Source organism: Oratosquilla oratoria, chromosome 42 (assembly GCF_046742065.1).
Source record: "Oratosquilla oratoria isolate Oo_2021 chromosome 42, ASM4674206v1, whole genome shotgun sequence".
Classification (NCBI taxonomy): Eukaryota; Metazoa; Arthropoda; class Malacostraca; order Stomatopoda; family Squillidae; genus Oratosquilla; species Oratosquilla oratoria.
In genome coordinates, this window is record NC_134818.1 from 5,999,713 (window position 1) to 6,022,142 (window position 22,430).

General features: G+C 43.0%; 1 protein-coding gene across 2 annotated transcripts in view; it reads left to right on the plus strand.

Moving 5' to 3' along the window:
- Positions 1–10,954, plus strand: part of Sry-alpha (Serendipity alpha) — a 33,234-nt gene extending 22,280 nt beyond the window's left edge. Inside the window, exons 11-14 of one of the 2 annotated variants that reach the window (XM_076179117.1) lie at positions 1,216–1,440; positions 2,255–2,397; positions 8,350–8,737; positions 8,959–10,954. In XM_076179117.1, the coding sequence (XP_076035232.1) occupies positions 1,216–1,440; positions 2,255–2,397; positions 8,350–8,737; positions 8,959–9,755 (1,553 nt within the window). In that variant the 3' untranslated portion in view covers positions 9,756–10,954. The remainder of the gene's footprint in view (positions 1–1,215; positions 1,441–2,254; positions 2,398–8,349; positions 8,738–8,958) is intronic. The other variant, XM_076179118.1, reaches the window with a different exon arrangement.
- Positions 10,955–22,430: the final 11,476 nt, after the last annotated feature.

Sequence of the window (22,430 nt, forward strand, 5' to 3'; positions counted from 1 at the left end):
ATCCCATTCTCTGTGGTTTTCAAAATTTGCGGGTGAAAGAGAGAACGATCAATATAAGTGGTGACTATATTTTATGATGCAAGTATTATTACGACACGTTGTACGGCTGGCATTGGCTGCTGCCCGCGAGATTTAAGTCCCGTAGTGAAGTGGTTAATGAATCATTACCTGCAAATTAAATGTCATCCGGCTCGTCCTCGTTGTCGTCGTCGTGAGAGACGTTGGTGGGCTTTTCAACCACTCTCACCTTGCGGGGTATACAAAGTTCGTGCAGCTTGAAGGAATGCATGTATCTCCTCTCCATAACATTCCTTCAAGAAAATGTACCTGGCGAGGTACTATAGGAAGTACCAAGGCCGTCAATTGACAGACGACAAGATGGCGTCCCGATCCTATGCTACCAACTTTGTTCATTAGCATATTTGCTTGTAGCAAGGTATTTTTTATTTTCATTTCTGCCCACAAAATTACATATTACATTGATAAATTTTAATTTACAAAATTAATAATTAATTTTCTATTCCTATATTGCGCCCATGGTCGAAACTAAAAAAATACCCAAATGACTACAGTCGGAGTGGAGCGAGACTAGACCAATGCAAAATGGCTGGCTGTGTTGTGGACACTATCATGTCATAGCCATGATAGCGTGAATGAATGCGGTGGCATGGACTCGAAAACTGTCGAAGTTTTCTCAATTTTCTTGTCTAGATACATGCAGCTTGGTTATAACTTGGTTGTAACTTTTGCTAGGCCTATGCACTGTCGCTGTCGGCAGGCTAGCTACGAAACGTGTCAAAATAGTACGTCACTGTCCGAGGCATTTTTTTTGCACTGAAGCCACACATAAGGCGCACCTCACGATAAGGCACACCACCCGATTTTGGCCTGTTTTAAGGATTTTGCCCACGCCTTATGGTCCGAAAAATACGGTATATATAGTTAGTGTTGAACTCGTCTCCCGTGAATTAACAATAATTTCATTCTTCTACTTAACATCATGAAGTCCTTTGGTAATAGTGCTGCAGAATTGTGGACAGGGGAGGAGAAAGGGGTCTCGGGAAGCCCGTAGTCGCAATCCAGGTGGCAGGAGGCAGTGGAATTCTGATGGTGCCCAATGGTGGGATTTGGGTTCAGAGGCACAGCTTGGCAGTAGCCAATACAGTTGAGCAACCATGAAAGTGGTCTTACTGAAAATATGTATTTGAATTTCAGCTAGTCAGGAAATTATGTCCTGTTTGCGCTCTGCCTTGGAAGCTCCAGAAGACCGTGCTTGCCGTAGGAGTCTGCTGAAACGCCTTCAGTTTGCACTTACTGTTGTATCTCGCCTTTCCTCAAGCCTGAATGAAGACAACTCGGCAATGGATATCACAGAAGAACACCTATCTCAGAATCATGTCTCTGAACAGGCTCAGCAAACCTCTTATTGTAAATTGTCTGGTAATGTTGCTAATATTTTCATATAGAGTATGTATGTGTATAAAATTGAATCTTGACTATCATAGGGCTAAATTGTGAACAAGCCATAGTTAATTATTCAGCAGAAATGAAATGGTTATCAAAACAAAAAGGGACAAACCTGGGGAAATTGGTCTTGGAAAATTTACATACATACATACATACATACATACATACATACTTACATACATATACATACCAAAGGCTTTTTTCTTGCCTATAAGAGAGGTAGTTAAAAAATATTTAGGGGCATTGGGAAAGAGAGGAATCTTTGTTGAGGAAGGAAGGGAGAAGACAGAAGATAGGGATGAGTGGAGAATGGTTGTGTGTGGATGATGATGTGATGCATGGGAGTGAAGGATGGGGGGTGAGGGAGTATGTGTAAATGAGAGGGAGTATGTGTAAATTACATTTCTCCACATCTTCTCTTTTTCTGCATGAGGGAATGGAGAGGGGGGTCGTCGATTAAATGAAGTGGCCTTGCTACGGATGTGCTCTGTCTTGCTACATTGCTTCTGATCCAGGGCAGTGGGCGAGATGCAGGGATGACCTGTCATCCAGGAGGGGCCAAGATAAGAGGGAGGAAGGGATGCTGAGTCGGTCTGGAATATTGGTGATGGAATGGGTGGGGGTGGATTTCATGCATTTGTCTTTTGGGTACCTCCCTTGTAAGGGGGAAATAGCCTTTGACATATGTATGTATAAAGTTTTACCATATGATCCCAATATTCAATAAGTCCATGAGGAATTAAAAACAACACAGTTTTAGACAAAATTATTTTGACTCAAATCACAGGTGAGCTGCCTCCTGGTATTGTTACTGCAGAGACTACTGTCAGAGCAGATGTCTCCATTGACATAAGCAAATTCCTGAGCCACTCAACTAATGCTTTTCATTGTTCTTCAACCAGAACCTCTCGCCGGAACTTTACCCTAAAGGTATGTATTTTTTTTTATCCATGTTATGATATCAATAAGCAAGAAATTCATTGTAATAATCATGAAGTGTTTCAGGGGAATAGTGTATGTGAATGCTGAGAGATGTTTATCATAATTTACATGTGGACTTGATTTTTATTATTCTCAAGTCTGCAGTAAAATTATAAGACTGATTTATTTGTATATTGTTTTCTATAAAGTAGGAAAGCACTTAACCACTTCAATACGGGACTTAAATCTCGCGGGCAGCAGCCAATGCCAGCCGTACGACGTAACGAAATAATATTCGCATCATAAAATATAGTCGCCGCTTATATCGATCGTTCTCTCTTTCACCCGCGAATTTTGAAAACCACAGAGAATGGGATTAAGGGCGCATTTGGGAGAATGTAAAAAATAAGGGGAGACTAAAATAAATTTAATCAAGACGCCGATATGGCAGCGTCGCGAATCCACTTGCTCCTCATGACGCCTACGTGTGCGGCACCGTATGGAAGGGGTTAAGTGAATTTTTGGTATATTTAAGCTGGGTACATTAGGTTGATAAAAGGCAACCACTTAAATCCCAGAGAAATGCAGTAGGTCACTCACTCAATTAATCAAACCTTTGCAATAGGTATGTCCTGCAAGAGAACCATGGTTCTCAGTTAATTGACAACAACCAACAGATTGGCCCACAAGTCATACATACATACATACATATACCAAGGTTTTTTCCCCCTAACAAGGGAGGTTGCCAAAAAGGAAAAGGCATAAAATCATTCCCACCCATTCCATCCCTGAATACACTCCACACCCCTCCACCCTCCCTCTCATCTTAGCACCTCCTGGATGACGGGTCATCCCTGCACCTTGTCTAATGCCCTGGGTCAGAAGCAATGTTGTAAGACACAGCACATCCACAGCAAGGCTGCTTCATTAAATCGGCAACCCCCTCTCTCCATCCCCCCATGCATAAAGGAGAAGACGGGGAGAAATCCCTTCGGGCTGCGTCAAAATTTGCTCACACATACTACCTCACCCCCCATTCCACCTCATGCATTACAACATCATCCATATACAACCATTCTCCATTCACCCCTATCTTCTGTCATCTCCCGTCCTTCCTCAACAGACATTCCCCTCTTCCCACAGCCCCCTTCACCCCATCCATCCACCTCATCCTAGGACGTCCCTTCATGTTCACTTCCTCCACATCTGCCTTCCATACCTCTTTTACTAGTCTCTCTTCACTCATTCTTTCTATGTGTCCAAACCGTCCTAATACTCTTTTATCAACCCTCATTTCTCACTCTATCTAGCCTAGTAACCCCCATCATACTTCTCAGACACCTCATCTCAAACACATTCAAACTCCTTCTCTCTTCCTCACTTATGTTCCATGTTTCTGCCCCATACAGTGTTGTTGGCACAATCATACATACAAGGGAGGTAGCCAAAAAGGAAAAGGCATAAAGTCATTCCCACCCATTCCATCCCTAAATACACTCCACACCCCTCCACCATCCCTCTCATCTTAGCACCTCCTGGATGATGGGCCATCCCTGCACCTTGTCCACTGCCCTGGGTCAGAAGCAGTGTCGCAAGACACAGCACATCCACAGCAAGGCAGCTTCATTAAATCGGCAACCCCCCTCTCCATCCCCCCATGCATAAAGGAGAAGACGGGGAGAAATCCCTTCGGGCTGCGTCAAAATTTGCTCACACATACTACCTCAACCCCCATCCCCCCACCCATTCTACCTCATACATCACTCCTTCATATAGTCTCCTCTTAGCATCCATCCCAAATGTCTATTCCTCATTACACTTTTTAATCCACCAAGGCATTTACTCGCTTCTCTCAATCTACATTCAACCTCCACCTTCACTCCACCTTTTCCTGCCACATTTGCACCCAAGTATCTAAAACTATCCACTTCCTCCAGTCGCTCTCCCTTAATGCTCACTTCCAGACTACTGCCACTTTCACCCCTTGTACATCTCATCACCTTACTTTTACCCACATTTATATTCAACTTTCTTCTATCACACACTCTCCCAAACTGTCACCAACTTCCTCAATCCCTCCTCTGAATCCTGCCACAAGCACAGTGTCGTCCACAAACAACAGCTGGCTCATCTCCCACTGTTCTCCATTTTCTTTAACCATCTCCAATCCCTGACCAGCTACCCTTGCATTTACCTCTCGCACTACCCCATCCATGTATAAGTTGAACAGGCAGGGCGACATAACACATCCTTGACGAAGTCCCATCTTTACCTCGAACCACTCACTCTCTCCATTTCTAATCCTGACACAAGCTCTACTACTCTCATAAAAACTCTTGACAGCTCCTAGAAGCTTTCCTCCTATCCCGTATATCCGCAAAACCTCCCACAGTGCCTTTCTGTCTACCCTGTCATAAGCCTTTTCCAGATCCATAAAGGCCCAAAAAACATCCTTCCCCTTTCCTATAGCTTTCTCACATATCTGTCTTACCACAAAAATCTGATCTACACAACCTCTACCTGTCCTAAATCCACACTGTTCCTCACCAATTACTCCTTCTGTTCTTCTAATCCTCTCAATCAAGATCCTCCCATAAGCCTTCCCAACTACACTTAACAAGCTGATCCCTCTGAAACTACTACACTCACACATGTCCCCTTTTCCCTTGTAAAGTGGAACTATACAGGCACTCCTCCAGTCCTCTGGCACTCTACCCTCTCTCCAGCAAACATTAACCTCTTCACTCTGGGGCACATCGCACGTCTGGCAGCATTAGCTGCCCAACGTGCGATGTTGCGTCATAATAATCGCATTATAAAAAATAAAGTCAGTGCTCAATCGTTCGTTCTCTTTCACCCGTGAATTTTGATAACCATAGAAAATATGATGAAGCCAGTTTAGACTACAATAAATATAATCAAGACACCAACGTTGGCATCATCGCGTACCCACTTGCTCCTCATGACGCCTACGTAGGCGTCACCATATGGAAGTGGTTGAATAACCTCACTAGCCAGTCCACCATTGCTGTACCTCCTTTTTTTAGACATTCTGTATGGCATCCATCCAGACCAGGTGCCTTACCTGCTTTCATCATCTTAACAACTGCCTTCACTTCATCCTTCCTTATTTCTCCTCCATTTTCCTCACTCATCATGGTCATTTTCTTAGCATTTCCTACTGCAGCTATCTTTCCTTCCCTATCCTCCTTCACATTTAGCAACTCCCTAAAATATTCTGCCCATCTTCCCCTTACTGCCTTCTCTTCCATTATCATCTCTCCATCTGCACCTTTTACCTTTTCTTCTTTACTTGATTTGCCTCCTCTTCCTCTCTTAATTTCTTTCCAAAACATCTTTTTATTACTTTCAAAATTTTCTGTCATACTCTTACCCCATTTCACATCTGCTCTCCTCTTTGCCTCCTTTACATTTTGCTTTACTTCTCTTTTCTTTTCTTTGTACCTCTCGTATGACTCCCTCGTCCTATTTTGTAACCAATTTGTGAAAGCTCGCTTCTTCTCTTCTACAACCTTCTTCATTTCCTCATCCCACCATTCACTACCCTTTCTTCTATTTCCTCCTGTCCTTCTTGTTCCACACACCATCTTTGCACACTTTAAGACTCCCTCCTTGAACCATCCCCATTCCTCCTCCACACCTGGCTCTACTCACAAGTCACTCAAAGAAATATGTTGTCAGGGTATTGCTAGGATGAGGTTTTTGGTGGCCTTAGTGTGATGGTTGCATCTAGGTCAGTTTTTTTCTATTCTGCTGCAGGGGGCCTCCTCCAGAAACCCAAGAAGACATTTGCCCCTTTTTGTTCAGGACCACCAAAGGTGGACAACCTGGGTAATCCAATGAGAGTAATTACATCAGGAATAGGCAGTGCACCACACCAACTAGCCAAACAACTCATGAAACCCGTGCCTTCCATGTTGGGTTTGATAAGTGGCGCACACCGCAACTCTGCAGATCTGATTGAATGGCTCAAGAGTCTGAAATTCGAGAAGAAAAAGCCAGCCAGCTTTAATGTGAAACAGATCTTTACAAATGTAAGTGTGAAGGGGGCTAAAGAGGCGGTAAAGAGGGCAGTCAACTCCATGGATGAAGATGACTTACCAGTCAGAAAAGTGGACTATCTGGATTTAGTGCCTCAATGCCTAAATTTTGGTGCATTCACATTTGAAGACCAGGAGTATACACAACATCGAGGTTTGACTATGGGCTCCCTTCGGAGTGCAGTCATGGTGTCACTATATATGGAGACATTAGGAAAGGAAGGCTACTACACATCATGGGAAGAGGCTGTGATTGGTTTGCTATGTAGATGATATATTGGTTGTGCTGCCTGAGGGATCATGGACAATAAGCTTTGTATGCTTAATAAAGTAGACGAAAACATACAATCCAGCATACTGTGTGGTGGATGTTCTGCTGTATATTATGGTGAGATGTCAAAGGGGGACTTGCAAAAAGGACAGGAGAACACAAAAATGACCTATGGGACCACAGAACCTCCAACTCCTTAGTGGTGCATGCAGAGTTGCAGGAACATGTTCCTAAATGGGAGAATGCTCGCCCTCTCCACATGGGGCTTGGGAAGAGAATGAGGAGGCTACTGGAAGCCGCACACGTCATTTCAGGAGAGGTCACCAACCACAGAGAAGGGTTTTCCAACTTGTCATTGGTTGCAGCCAGGCTGATCCTCAGAAAAAGAACGGACCAATCAGCACACAGCATTGTAAGACATCCGACAAGATGATCTGCTATGAGTGTATATATTACGATGTTCTATATTATTATTCTGTTACTCTGAAGAAGACGTAAAGGCAAAACATTAGATTACATTAGTGTTCCTGGTTCAACCTGAGTTTCCTTACCACCTTTTCCACTCATGTATCAGGCCCATACCCAGAACTTATGACTTTGTGGGGGACTGAACATAATAGAAATGATTAATTTTGTATAGCATTTATGGAAACAATAACACAGCAGTGTTGTGACACCAAAGCTGAACCATCAGACACTACCATCTTTAGTCCAGGCCAACAGTGCATTGGACATCATAATTATATGGGTCATGCAGTACAAGCACCTGGATTGGCTTCCTGGTTATATTCATTTTGTAGTTGTAGCTGAGTGACCCCCATATTCTGTGAACAGGCTTGATTGGGTTTTCTGTAGTTGTCAACATTCAGGGTGAAAGAGAATGAGTATTACAGCTGTAACTATTTTATAACATTCATCATCATACGTCAGGCAGTCTAATGTGTGCACAAGTATTCAACTCATATTGAAGAGGTTAAGAAAGACTAAATGTCTAAAGGATGTGTACAAATGTAGTTTTCTATATAGATGCATTTAATACTTGGATTAGATTAGAAGGTGATATAGCCCAAGCTGGAACAAGACATGAATTGAAATCTAAATATGATTATTGAAAATTAAGGATACAAAGTTGGAACCATATATGAGTTTGAGGCTAGGTAGGATCAAATGGAAAGTAGGAGATGGGCCCCAATGAGCTTTGCTCCTTTGCTGTATACTACAATTGGGTAAATTAAGTAAAGCAGTATAGACAATCCAAAGGCTCTCCCAAATAGATATTTGCTGATGTGTTTACCTTATTGTAGGTGTACTGCATAAAGAAAGGATCAACACTCATGAGGTCTGGTCTCTTACTCTCAAATTTATCACATGTTTGTTGCTTGAAATTCATGTATGGTTCCAACTTAGTTGGTATCCATATTTTATAGTTGTTATACCAATATTTTTATTTTTATTCATGTATTGCTCTCTTCCAAGTATTAGGTAGATATTGATTATGATACAAATTTTATAATTGTTCTGTGGACAGTCTTTAGCCTTTGTCAGATACCTTAGGGGCCATAGATCTAAGAAACAAAGTAATAGACTGATTTTTCAACCTTATTTCAACTGTTATTTCTTCTGTTAAAGGTACGTGAGATCCAAGTGAACCTGGACAGTCTTGTGAAAGAACCTAAAAAGGACCTAGAGGCCGTGCAGCATGTTGTTGAACCTGAAAGTGACAGGGAAGATGATAAACAAGAAGCAGAAAAAGTTGTCATAGAGAGAGAGAAGTCTGTCACTGAGGAGGAAGAAAATCAACAGAGAGAACTTAATGTTGGGTCACAGACTGACTCTTCCATCTACATATCTTCCTTAGGATCTACTACTCTACCTTCTTTGCTTTCTTTCTCTTCTCTGGCATCTCATCACCACAGACAGGCATCTCTTCCCTCTACTTTGTCAACTCCCCAGACAGAACATTTGACTGTGAACCCTGATGTCTCAAATATAACCTGCCCAGGAGAAGAATTATCAGGTGAATTACTCATAACAGAATGGGCTTATTGAAAATGTATTGTTAGTACTTACTATATGTTGCTTCATTTGGCATACCAGACTAACTCAATACATCCATATTTACATTGTTTCTTTCTTGTTTATTTGATTCATGAATTTGATCATACTTTCTTGACCTGTCTTCTACTTCATACCACTTATTTTTTGTGTGTGACTGAATGCAATGTTTTATATTTACAGAAATTCTTGAGAATCTCACATCCATAGCTGGAAGTCTCTCTGCATTGACCAGTTTGACTGAGAGTGAAAAGACAAAATCAGAAACAGTTCTTGTGGCCGGGAGCGAGAATCTGGAGAAAAGAAAGAGTTGCAGTGTGGCAAACTGTGCTGAGGAAGGTCAAGAGCCATTTAAGACTGAACGAATGTCCACAGTTGGTGCTGAGAAAGTGGGTTGGTCCCCTCTTAAAGGTATAATAATCCATGATACATCCTTTACCCCTGAGTTTCCATCGATAGGGTCAGGAGATACAACTGAAGAGATATTTTGTGATGTCTCTGGATGCAAGGGCCAGAGAAGCTCTGTTCATGAGCCTTCAGAGTTTGGCATATTTTCATCCAATAATGAGACTTCAGTCTGGCAAGATTTTACAAGAATACTAAAAGCTGTCACTCCTGCCAAAAGTGAACTGCTTAACTTTACTGACAATTTCAGTGAGGCCTTTGCAGGTTGGTTTACTAGACTAACTACTCCAATCCAGAATCAAGAAAACTTCAAAGACAAAACTGCATTATCAGTTAAACCTAGAAAAACTCCTTTTAAGGATACAAAGGACATTTCCTCCAACTCCTGCTCACCTTCACCTCCCAAACGTATGTCTTTAGTGAAGGATAACTCTCTTATATATTCATCAACCTCAAGCTTGCCTTCTAATATTTCTGTTAGTTCTGCAAGTGCTAGTGTTAGCACTCCACAACGAATCTGTGACATCCATAAGGTTAATCAACGCCTGGCTGTATTGAAGGAGTCACAGGAATAAGTAAAGTTGGTACTGCCTTGTTCAAGGAAATTGTATTTTATTTTTACATACATGTACTAAAAGGCCCTTTCCCTCTTATAAGGGGTGTGGTTGAATCAAAGCATTCACCCATCATAAAACCCATTTGTTGTTGTTGTTGTTGTCGTTCCCTAGACTGTCTGTCCGAGCAGTCCCGTCTCCCCAAGGAAGGCCACAGCCGAAACTGGGTTTTCCCACAAATCCTTTATAGAGTGTATGTTGTGTTGTTTGCGTGCATGATTGTGTATAATGCAGTCTTCCATTATGTGTTGTATGGTATGGGGTGAAGTGTTACATCCTGGGCAGCTGTTCACAACACGGTCGTCCAGCCTCTTCTGGTAGCTTAGAAGTGCTGGGTGGTGACCGCATCGCAGTCTGGCCAAGTGGACTCTGTCCTTACGTGGGAGAGAGGATTCAGAAGGGTGGATATCAGGGGGTCTGGCATGCAGCAGTGTGTTGTCTTTCAGTGTGTTAATGGAGCGGTGAGTGATATGATTATGAATATGTTTCCGGAGGCTGGTATTTGGTGGTTGTGGAGGAAGAGAAGAGAGTATCTGTGTGTAATAAAGGTCTTTGGGTGTAGTTTTAATGTTTCTTGGTGTGTGTGGGTGTTCTGCTATGTAGTGTAGCGGGTGTGATGTGTTTGAGGTGGCTGCAGCAAGTGTTTGTGTGCCTCTCATGTCGAGGTGGTCCTTGACTTTGAGGACTTTTGTTTCATGGTGTAAATGGTCTGTAGGTGATGTATTTGTGCAGCCTGTAATTGTTTTTAGGGCTTTGTTTTGTATGATTTGAAGGGTGTTGTGGTGTGTCTCACTGAGATTAGGAGCCCATGCAGGACTCGCATAATTCATCACTGAGCGTATGCATTGTTTGTATATTGTTATATTAGTTTCTTTGTTTTGTCCAAATGTTGTTCCAGTGATTGACTTAAGTGCGTTAAGTCTAGGTGTGCATTTGTTTTTTATGTTTGTGAGGTGTTGTTTGAAAGACATGGGATGTATCGTATGTTACACCAAGAATTTTTGGTGTGTTTGTGTGTGGTATTAGAGTGTTGTTGATGTAGAGATGAGGTATGTATTTGTGTTCTTTTGTCCAGTTGGTGAGAAGTGTTGCTGTAGATTTGGTTGGAGCTATTTTGAGTCTGTTTGTGATGAACCATGTGTTGAGTGTGTCAAGGTAAGGCTGGTTATTTCTGCAGTTTTGTCTGTGTTACGATGTGTGCATGTGATTGTTATGTCGTCTGCGTAGGAAGAGATTTGTATTTCTGAGGTGTCTGGCGTGGGTAAGTCATGCATGTATAGATTAAATAATGTGGGGGATAGAACCGAGCCCTGTGGTACTCCGTTCTTAATGTTTCTGATGTGCGATGATTGGCCATTATATGACACATGAGCATTCCTGCCTGCCAGATAATTGGCCAGCCATCTTTTGGTGTTATTGTGCATGTCTGTGTTATATATTTTATTTGTTAGGTTGTGGCGGGGGATAGCATCAAAAGCTTTACTAATGTCCAATGTTATAAGAAGTGTTCTGTGGTGGGGCCTATCTGAATTGATGCCATCTAAAATTCTTTGTGTGAGGTTTGTCAGAAGAGTGTTTGTGGAGTGTAGTGGTCTAAAACCGTGTTGTGAGTCAGCAAGGGGAATATATGGTGTGACAAGTTTAAGTATTAGGCGTTCAATGACTTTAGAGGGGGTGCAGAGAAGTGTGATTGGGCGGTGCGATGTTGGGATTGTTGGGTCTTTGTTCGGTTTTGGAATGGTGATTATTTTACCATGCTTCCAGATGTCGGGTATTGTGTTGTGTGAATAGCTGTAGTTTGCAATGTTTGTGAGTGCGTGTATACCTTGTGGTCCAATGTGTTTTAGGTGGATGTTGCTTATGTTATCAGGGCCACAGGCAGATGAGTGCTTGAGACTATGCAATATGAGTTTTGTCTGACTGTCTATGAAGGGTGTATAGTCTGAGTCTGTGGGAAAGTCTTTCTTACGTCGAATGGTGCGTCGGTCGTCAGGGTGAGATGTAAGATGGCTCGTCTGTGCAAAATGACGTATGAGTGCGTTTGCTTGTTGTCTGTTTGAGGGTAGATTATCTGTTGTGATTATTGCTGCGTGAGAGCGTGTAGTGTTAGTGTTGGATAGTGTGATGCTGTTGAGTGTTTTGTACAATTTGCTGGTGTTTGTTTTGTGATCAAGTGTATTGATAAAGTTTTGCCAATTTTGTGTTTTTTGTTCATGTATTTTATTGGCAATCACAGTGTTTAGTGTTTGTATTTGGTCTGCTATGTTTTGAGGGATAGGTGTGGGGGTATCGTGTTTAAGTGTGTCACGTTGTCTGATGAGGCCTTGGATTTCTGGTGTGAAGTTGGGGTTGTGTGATTTTCTGTTGCCTCTAGGGATGTATCTCTTGTCTGCGTTTTGTATGATTGTATTAAAAGCGTGCACAGCATTGTTTATGTTTGTGATTGGTGTACTGTTAAGTGTTTCAAAATGTTGTTCTGTCTCTTCATTAAAGGCTTCCCAGTTAGCTCTCTTGTAATTGGTGTAAGTGTGTCTGTGGCCAGCTGGGGTGCATCTTGTTTTGGTGGTGATGATGATTGGAAGGTGGTCAGAACCAAGGGCTCCGACCACTCTCCATGATGTTGTTGGGGTTAGGCAGGGGGAGCAAAAGGTGATATCAGGAGAGGAGGGAGTGTAGAGGGCTTGGTATGGGATATGTGTATGATTATGCGTGTTGTTCATGATAGTCAATGAGTCGAATTGAGTCTGTATATCAAGCCCTCTGTCTGTGTCAGGGTTGTCGACAAACCAGGCAGACGACTTGGCGTTGAAGTCACCACCCAAGATCAGGTTGGGGATTGAGGTTAGTTGGCTGAGTTGAGGTCTGAAGGTGTTTGGAACTGTGGGGGATGATTGGGGGGGAATGTACATGTTAACTATTGTTAGTGTTGAATTGTTGCCTGTGCGGATACGAATGGATTGGGTTTCTGTTGTGTTATCTGTGGTAGGGAGGAGAATTTTGGTTGTGGCACTTGTGTCCACAAAACAGATGGAATGGTGGATCAGGGTGATGAGTCCACCGCCATTGCCGTCAGTCCGGTCTTGTCTGATGGTGGTGTAATTATGAAATGATGGTGTTTTGTGTGAGTGTCTTAATTTTGTTTCTTGTAGAATTGCAATGTGTATGTTGTGTTGTTTAAGAAAGTGTTCAAGTTCATGTTTTTTAGTGTTTATACCGTCAATGTTGTGTTGTAATATGTTGATGTTGTGTGTTTTGTTTGTGTTGTTTGTTGCCGTTTGGGGTTGTGGTTGGGGTGGTTGTGGGGAAGGTGTAGGATCTGGGTCAGAGGGGGGGAAAGGAGAGATCGGGGACAAAGGAAGGGGAGTACTAATCGGGGGTAAGGGCAAAGGGAAATTGTGAGTGGGTAAGGGTGTTGGCTGTGGTTGGGGAGGTGGGATTGGGGTTACTGGAGGGCAGGTAGAGCATGTCCAAGTGTTTGTGTATTGGTTTGTGTCAGCAAGTGTTGTACAAGTGAGGTGGGCCCAGTTTTTGCACACATTGCACTGAACTGAGCCCTTTGTCTGTCTGCTCGAAGTAATGGGTTTAGAGCATGTTGGGCATGTGTATTTTGTGGTGGGCCCAGGATTGCTCTCTACATCTCCGGCTAAAAGTAGAAGAAGAGGGGTGATCGCCGGAAAATGACCCCTCAGTGCAGAAAAAACGTAACATTGTGTGTTGGAAAAAAAAAAAAGGATTGTGGTACTCCCCCAGGTAGGCGTAGCTCCTCCTTGGGGATCGGTGCCATCTGCGTAGAGCTGATGGCCAGGGGTAGATGCTGCTGTTTGGCCCCCAACTCTTGGGGTTGGGGGGTGGTCCCACGACGTAGACGTTGCAGCTCCAGGACCTGTTGCAGCTCCAGGACCCATTTGTTGTTGCCCTTCCTGTCTTAGCTCCTCAAGGATGGAGAGTCATTCCTGTCCCTACCCACTGCTCAGGTCAGAGGCAATGCAGCAAGACACAGCTCCTGGATGGCTTGTGGGTGCCTCTAAAGACCAGACTCTTACATCATTCGTATGTGTTAGAGTAAATTCTCTACTTATAAAAGAATGATGCTTTTGTACTACAGCTGTCCCTCCCTCCTCTATGTTGTCCTTGGGAACCTATTCTTTACCACTTCTATGGCTCTCTCTCTTCCATTTCTGATCCCCCTTTGTTTGGGGTTTTGTATATTTTTACTTCGTACCTGTTCGATACAAATAAGTGATTAATCCTTAATTTTATTAATATATGTGCTATCCCATCTTTGTCTCATTTTCTTGTTTTTTGTGGGTTCTTGTGGTAATTGGAGTAGTTTAAACTAATACGTTTCTATACATCTCTATTTTTTCTTTTCATTTTATGAGGAGGAGGAGGAGGATTGATACAATGTGTAAACAACAGAAATCCAAACAAATGAACAGCCCAGCCTCCCAATCCAGTCCTATGCTACAAAGGATCACATCACAGCATATTACATCAAATAATACAGGCAAACATAACAGGGGAGGATGAAAAGAATGCTGTCTCTGTGATGATTTGTATGAAAGTGGCAGTTGCCAACAAGTCTATTGAAATAAACACCACAAGTGAGGATGGAGCCTTTATAAAGATCAGCAAAATGCCAGACAATAAAGCTGGTGTTTATTGGATTCCGTTCTTGGGATGTGGAAAATCCTACGTTGAAGAAACATCATGCAGTCTAAAAACCCGGATAGAAGAACACAGATATGATGTCACCACCAATGTGTGTGTTGCACACAGGAACAGTAGCAACCACCTGATGGACAGAGAATGCAGACATTCTGGTATGTGAGCCTGACAAGATCTGTAGAAAATGTTTGGAAGTAGCCATAATACAAGGAACCAACACAATTGAAGAAAATAGGGGCATGTTCAATATCTCACCTCACCTAATTTCTTTAATACCTGTTGCCAACAATATTTTAAGCTATCCCTTGTTGCCCTCCAGAATCCCCTTTTTTCTCTCAAGGTTGATGTCCACCCTCAGTAAACAATTGCTCACCCTTCTTATTTTCTATGGTTGTGAGCTAATGTCCTTCACCCATTCAATTGTTCCATCTTATCCTTAACCTTTCCTGTTCCCAGACATTTGGTCCACCTTCTCCTTAACCTTACCTTGTATTCAGTGACCCTCCTCCCCCTCCCTCAGTCCCCCCATTCCTTTTATTTAATCTCAGTTGTCATATGTATTACAACTAGTATGTACTTGAAAAAGCTGTAACAAGTGAAACATACTAATAAAAGTTCCGTCCTCACTTGTGGTGTTTATTTCTGTGATCCCATGTAGGTTGTAGAAGGTGACTAAATGGGATTGAGTAAGTGGACAAGTGATCTCCCATTCGGTATTTTATTCCTACAAAAGTCGAGGAAGTATGAAAGGAATGTCTGTTGAGGAAGGATGGGAGAGGACAGAAGATAGGGGTGAATGGAGAATGGTTGTGTATAGATGATGCTGTGATGCATGAGGGGGAGTGGGTTTGGGATGGGGGGTGAGGAAGTATGTACTGTATGAGAAAAATTTGACGCAGACTGAAGGGATTTCTCCCCGTCTTCTCCTTTTCTGCATGAGGGGACGGAGAGGGGGGTCGCTGAATTTATGAAGCGGCCTTGCTGTGGTTGTGCTGTGACTCACAACACTGCTTCTGACCCAGGGCAGTGGACAGGATGCAGGGATGACCTGTCATCCAGGAGGTGCCAAGATGGGAGGGTGGAGGGGAGTGGAATATATAGGAAATGGAATGGGTGGGAGTGGTTTCTATGCCTTTTTCTTTTTAGCTACCCCTGTGTAGGGGGAAAAAGCCTTTGGTATATGTATGTATGTATCCTTTTGATTACAATCAATGATGTTAAGGCAGCGATAACTAAGGAGGAGAAAAGAATAATTATGAAAAGAAATATAGTTATTATAAGAGTTGTTTCTATTTGACCTCAATGGATGTAGCTTTCTCATTTTCAAAGGTGGTGATGTGCTGTATCTTGCTACATTGCTTCTGACCCAGAGCAGTGGGCAAGATGTAGTGATGACCTGTCATCCAAGAGGAGCCAAGATAAGAGGGAGTGAATGGGAGTGGAGCAGATTTAATCTGCTTTGTCTCCAGAAGAAGTTGGAGCTTTGGCATGCAGTATCTATGTGCAAAACAGAGTCCTTATGCAAAAATGGAGAGTATTTATGCCAGCTGCTGACCTGCATTGGCAAGTAAAACATCAAACTGTCTTTCCCCTGCTTTCAGAAATATTGTTCTAAAATTGGCTCATGATATTCTTTTGGCAGGTCACTTAGGGATAACAAAGACATTGTTTAATATAACCCGACATTTCCATTGACCCATGGTTGTCAAAAATGTTGCCCAATATTGTAGAACTTGTCCCACCCATCAAATCGTGGGCAAGCCGAATAAAATAATATTTGAAGCCCCACTCTATCCCATTCCCATGATGCAAGAACCCATTAGCAAAGCTCTCGTAGACTGTGTAAGACCATTACCTTCTGTACCTCCTTCAAGTAAAGGTAATTAGTACCTCCTCACCATAATATCAAAGCCCAGAACATAAGTATAGAAATGTGAAATTATTTTACAATGGTAGGATTTCCCAAACATATTCAAAGTGATTAAGGAAGTAATTTTCTCTTCAACAAATCTAAAGAAATCCTTCTAACACTAGATATGCATCATATAACCTCCACTGCATATCATACTCAATCACAAGGTGGTCTTCATTGCTTTCATCAAACCCTTAAGACAATGTTGAGAACCTTCTGTCATGATAATTCTCAAAATTGGGAAGACAGACCTCCCTTTTTGCTATTTGCAACAAGGAGACCCATTACAACCTAACCACACCAGGGACCCCTTGAAATATTGATCTCAACACCATGGTCTTGGATCACGTGTTGGATTCGTGATCGACAGCTATTTCCCTCCTGGAAGAGAGCTCAGAGCTCATATATGACTGATCTATGGGTAATGCTGTTACCTTACATGCGCACACACACACCCAACTCCCTTCCCACGAGAGTTGGAGTAACGACTCAGCGCATCAATACTGAAATTATTTCAGCCCTGGGTGGGATTCGAACCCGGACCGCCGTAGTGGTAGGCGAGACCGGGTTCGAATATGTGTGTATGTATTTACCTAGTTGTATTATGCGGGAAGGGAGCTATGCTCGTGGTGACCCGTCTCTGTATCTTTCAGCATTAAGTTTATTCTTAAAATCGTGAATAATATTTGCATACACTGTTTTTCATCAAAGTTATTCCATGTATCCAGCACACTCTGTGGGAAGCTATTCTTCTTCCTATCTCTTCTATAGTTGTCCTTTTTGAGTTTCTTTTCATGATCTCTTATTTGTCCATAGTCATTTTTAGTAAATCTTTTCTGTCAAGGATTTCCATTCCTTTCATGATTCTATATATAGTCAGTAGATCACCTCTTTCTCTTCTTTGCTCTAGTGTTGGTAGTTCTAGTTTCGATAATCTTTGTTCGTATGTTAATTTGGAAAGAGCTGGGGCCAACTTTGTTCTTGCTCCCTGTATTCTTTCTAGTTTCCTTGTATTCTTTTTAGTACTGGGGGTCCATAGTGTCGCTGCATATTCCAGTTTTGGTCTAATCAATGTGACTAATATATTTTTTTTTATAATTTCTTCATCCAAGTATTCAAATGCCACTTTCATTGACCTTAGTAGGTTACATGTTTCACCTACTACTTGTTTATATGTCATGTCATTGCTGATTAATTATCACTCCCAGGTCCCTTTCCGAGTGCACTTTTTTATTTATTTAATTTTCACCAAGTTACATTGTAATTTTTTTTAAATTCTGTTTTTGCTTTTACCAAACTCCATTATGCTACACTTCTTGATATTAAAGTTCACCTCACACTTTTGAGTTCATTTCCAGATTGTGTCCAGGTCTGATTGTAATGAGTCACAGTCCTCATTTGTTGATACTTTCTTTAATATGGGGTACCCTTCCGTCCGCTCGGTTAGTCCGGCTTCATTATGTGCCTGCTTATGTATTCACCTTGGTCTTTTGAATCACGTGTTGGACTCGTGATCGACAGCTATTCCCCTATCGGAAGAGAGCTCAGAGCTCGTATGACCGATCTATGGGTAATGCTATGACCTTACACGCACTCACCCCCAACTCCCCGCCCACGAGAGTTGGAGTAACGACTCGAAACGCAGCGATACTGAAATAATCTCAGCCATGGGCAGGATTCGAACCAGGTACTGCCGTGCTAACAGTCTGAGACTCTACCAACCGCGCCACCGAGTCGTGTGTTCGAATGTGTGTGTTTGTATGCGTTATTAAAATTGTGTGCGCATGTATGTATGTATGTATGTGTGTGAATGTGGTGTGTATGTGAGATTACAATTATGCGTGTGTGTGTGTGTGTGTGTATGTGCGTTTGTGTGCGTACGCGCGCGTGTGTGTGTGATTGTGTACGTGTGTGTGAGGTAGGTAGGTGGATTGAGATAATGAAGCCGGACTAACCGAGCGGACGGAAGGGTAACCCATATTCCGGTCTTAGGGTATATCTATATAAAAAAATAATGATAAAAAAGAGAGAAAGAGAGAGAGAGAATGCTTTCGACGTGGCCAGGAGACTGGCTCTGGCCGTCTGTCTGTCTGTCTGTCTGTCTGTACAGTACCTGCGGAGGACGTGGTTGCGATTCTTCTTACAGGAGGCATCGCATGCGTGCGTGCGTGCGTGCGTGGGGGGAGCCTTGTTGTCGCTTGCTCCTGCAAGTGGTCTGCACAGAACAACTAGAAGGAAGAACCCTCCCTTATGTCTAAAGTTCGCTTCCCTAGTTTTTGAAGTTGTGGTCCTCCATTCGGAATGAATGGCCGGATTATCACACGCGCGCGCGCGCACACACACACATGAACTCTCAGCTCTTTTCCGGGACGTTAATAGCTGTCGATCACGAGTCTAACACGTGATCCAAGTCCATGGAGAATCATACACACGGAAGGAAGCTCAAAAAGGACAGTTATAGAAGACCTGAAAAAAGAACGACCTTTCCCCACAGAGTGGTGGATGTCTGGACCAAACTGGACGAAACGATAGTGTCTGCAAAAACCATTCATGAATTTAAGAGCAAATTAGACATGCCGAGATAGAGACGGGACACTACGAGCGTAGCTCCCCTTCCCGTAAGATACAAGGTAAATAAACACACACATACACTCGACTGCGCATTTGGTTGAGTTCCAGGCCGTCACTACGGCAGTCCGGGTTCGAATCCCGCCCAGGGCTGAAGTAATTTTAGTATCGTTGCGCTGCGAGTAGTTACTCCAACTCTCGTGGGCGGAGAGTTGGGTGTGTGTGTGCGTGTAAGGTAACAGCATTACTAATAGATCGGTCAAATATGAGCTCTGAACTCTTCCGGGAGGGAAATAGTTGTCGATCACGAGTCCAACACGTGATCCAAGACCATGGTGAATTACACACATCCACACACACACACACACACACACACACACACACACACACACACACACACACACACACACACACACACACACACACACACACACACACACACACACATATATATATATGTGTGTGTGTGTGTGTATGTATGTATGTATGTATATCCAATCAACCAAATCAGCCATCCTGAGTACACTGCTGAACAGAGGCCTCTTTTATAACATTCCATGATTCACATGACCGCGCCAACCTCTGCCACGTCACTCCTGCAATCTTCTCTATCTCTCTCCTGTCTGGCCTCCCTCTTCCAAGCTTCCCACCTCGCGGCATCCACTCAGTAACACACTTGGACCTTCGCTCATCGGGCATTCGCGCTAACTTACCTGCCCAGTTCCACTTCTCTTTTGCCGCCTCCACAATATCTTTCACTCTAGTCTGCTCTCTCACCCCAACTTGCTCTCTTTCGGTCTCTCAGCGCTATTTCCATCGTTGATCTCCCCATTTTCTTTGCACTCTTTAGTTTTGTCTCCATCGCCTTCGTCAGTTTCCAGGTCTCACATCCGTAGATTAATTATTGATGGCAGAATACATTGATTGTAATTTTTACGTTTCAAACATAAAGGTAGAGAGCCTCTCAGGATTTTATTATATTTGCCAAACACTTTCCAACCAACTGTAATACGCCTTTTTATTTCATTATCATGATCTTTGGTAACTTTCACCATCTGGCCTAAATAATAATACTCTTCAACTTCTTCAAGACTCACCATTTACTTTGAACTTTCATGTTGAACATAACTTTGGCTTTCCTCTTATTCATTTTTAAGCCTACTTTGACACTCCTTGCTCAGATCACTCGGCATATTTTGCAAGTCTTCTGCTCTTCCAGAAATAAGAATAATGTAATCCGTAAATCTTAGGTGGTTAGAATATTCGCCATTATTCTTCAAACCTTTCTCTTCCCAACTCAACTTTCTAAAAATCTCCTCCAAGAAAGTTGTAAATGATTTGGGTGATACTGTATCGCCTTGCCGTACTCCTTTATTAATCTTGATCTTTTTTGTATCTTTAATGTAGTCGAATTACAGCGGTACCTTTCGCATAAATATTTTCTAGAACCCTTACGATCCTGTGTTTCCTACTCCACTTACGACGAATCAAGTAGAGAAGAAAAGGTAAAAGGTGCAGATGGAGAGATGATAATGGACGAGAAGGCAGTGAGAGGAAGGTGGGCAGAGTATTTTAGGGAGTTGCCAAATGTAAAGGAGGATAGGGAGGGAAAGGTAGTTGCAGTGGGAAGCGCTAAGAAAATAGAGTGATGAGTGAGGAAATTGGAGGAGAAATAGGGAAGGATGAAGTGAAAGCAGCTGTTAAGATGATGAGAGCAGGTAAAGCACCTGGTCTGGATGGATGCCATGCAGAATGTCTGAAGAAAGGAGGTACAGTGATGGTGGACTGGCTGGTGAGGTTATTTAATGTTTGTTTAAGAGAGGGTAGAGTGCCGGAGGACTGGAGGAGTGCCTGTACAGTTCCACTTTACAAGGGGAAAGGGGACACGTGTGAGTGTAGTAGTTTCAGAGGGATCAGCTTGTTAAGTGTAGTTGGGAAGGCTTATGGGAGGGTCTTGACTGAGAGGATTAGGAGAGGAACAGAGGGAGTAATTGGTGAGGAACAGTGTGGGTTTAGGACAGGTAGAGGTTGTGTAGATCAGATTTTTGTGGTAAGACAGATATGTGAGAAAACTAGGAAAAGGTAAGGATGTTTTTTGGGCTTTTATGGATCTGGAAAAGGCTTATGACAGGGTAGACAGGAAGGCACTGTGGGAGGTACTGCAGATATATGGGATAGGAGGAAAGCTGTTAAGAGCAGTCAAGAGTTTTTACGAGAGTAGTAGAGCTTGTGTTAGGATTAGAAATGGAGAGAGTGAATGGTTTGAGGTAAAGGTGGGACTTCGTCAGGGATGTGTTATGTCGCCCTGTCTGTTCAATCTTTACATGGATGGGGGTGGTGCGAGAGGTGAATAGAAGGGTAGTGGGTCAGGGGTTGGAGATGATTAAAGAAAATGGAGAAAAGTGGGAGGCGAGCCAGTTGTTGTTTGCTGACGACACTGCACTTGTAGCAGGATCAGAGGGGGGGTTGAGGAAGTTAGTGACAGAGTTTGAGAAGGTGTGTGAAAGAAGGAAGCTGAAGATAAATGTGGGTAAAAGTAAGGTGATGAGATGTACAAGGGGAGAGAGTGACAGCAGGCTGGATGTGAGCATTAATGGTGAAAGACTGGAGGAAGTGGATAGTTTTAGATACATGGGTGCGAATGTGGCAGGAAAGGGAGAAGTGGGGGTGGAGGTAGAATGTAGATTGAGAGAAGCGAGTAAATGCCTTGGTGGAATAAAAAGTGTAATGAGAAATAGACATCTGGGAATGGATGCTAAGAGGAGGTTATATGAAGGAATGATTGTGCCAACAACATTGTACGGGGCAGAAACATGGAACATGAGAGAGGAAGAGAGGAGTTTGAATGTGTTTGAGATGAAATGTCTGAGAAGTATGATAGGGGTTACTAGGCTGGATAGAGTGAGAAATGAGGAGGTGAGGAGGAGAATAGGGGTGGAAAGGGAACTGGGAGATAGGGTTGTTGAAAGAGTATTAGGATGGTTTGGACACATGGAAAGAATGAGTGAAGAAAGATTAGTAAAAGAAGTGTGGAAGGCGGAGGTGGAAGGAGTGGATATGAGGGGGCGTCCTAGGATGAGATGGATGGATGGGGTGAAAGGGGCTTTACAAAAGCGAGGAATGTCTGTAGAGGAAGGACGGGAGAGGACAGAAGATAGGGGTGAATGGAGAAAGGTTGTGTATAGATGAGGTTGTGATGCATGAGGGGGAGTGGGTGGGGGATGGGGGGTGAGGAAGTATGTATGAGAAAAAAATTGACGCAGACCGAAGGGATTTCTCCCCGTCTTCTCCTTTTCTGCATGAGGGGACGGAGAGGGGGGGTCGCCGAATTTATGAAGCGGCCTTGTTGTGGATGTGCTGTGTCTTGCGACACTGCTTCTAACCCAGGGCAGTGGACAGGATGCAGGGATGATCCGTCATCCAGGAGGTGCCAAGATGGGAGGGAGGGAGGAGGGTGGAGGGGAGTGGAATATATGGGAAATGAAAAT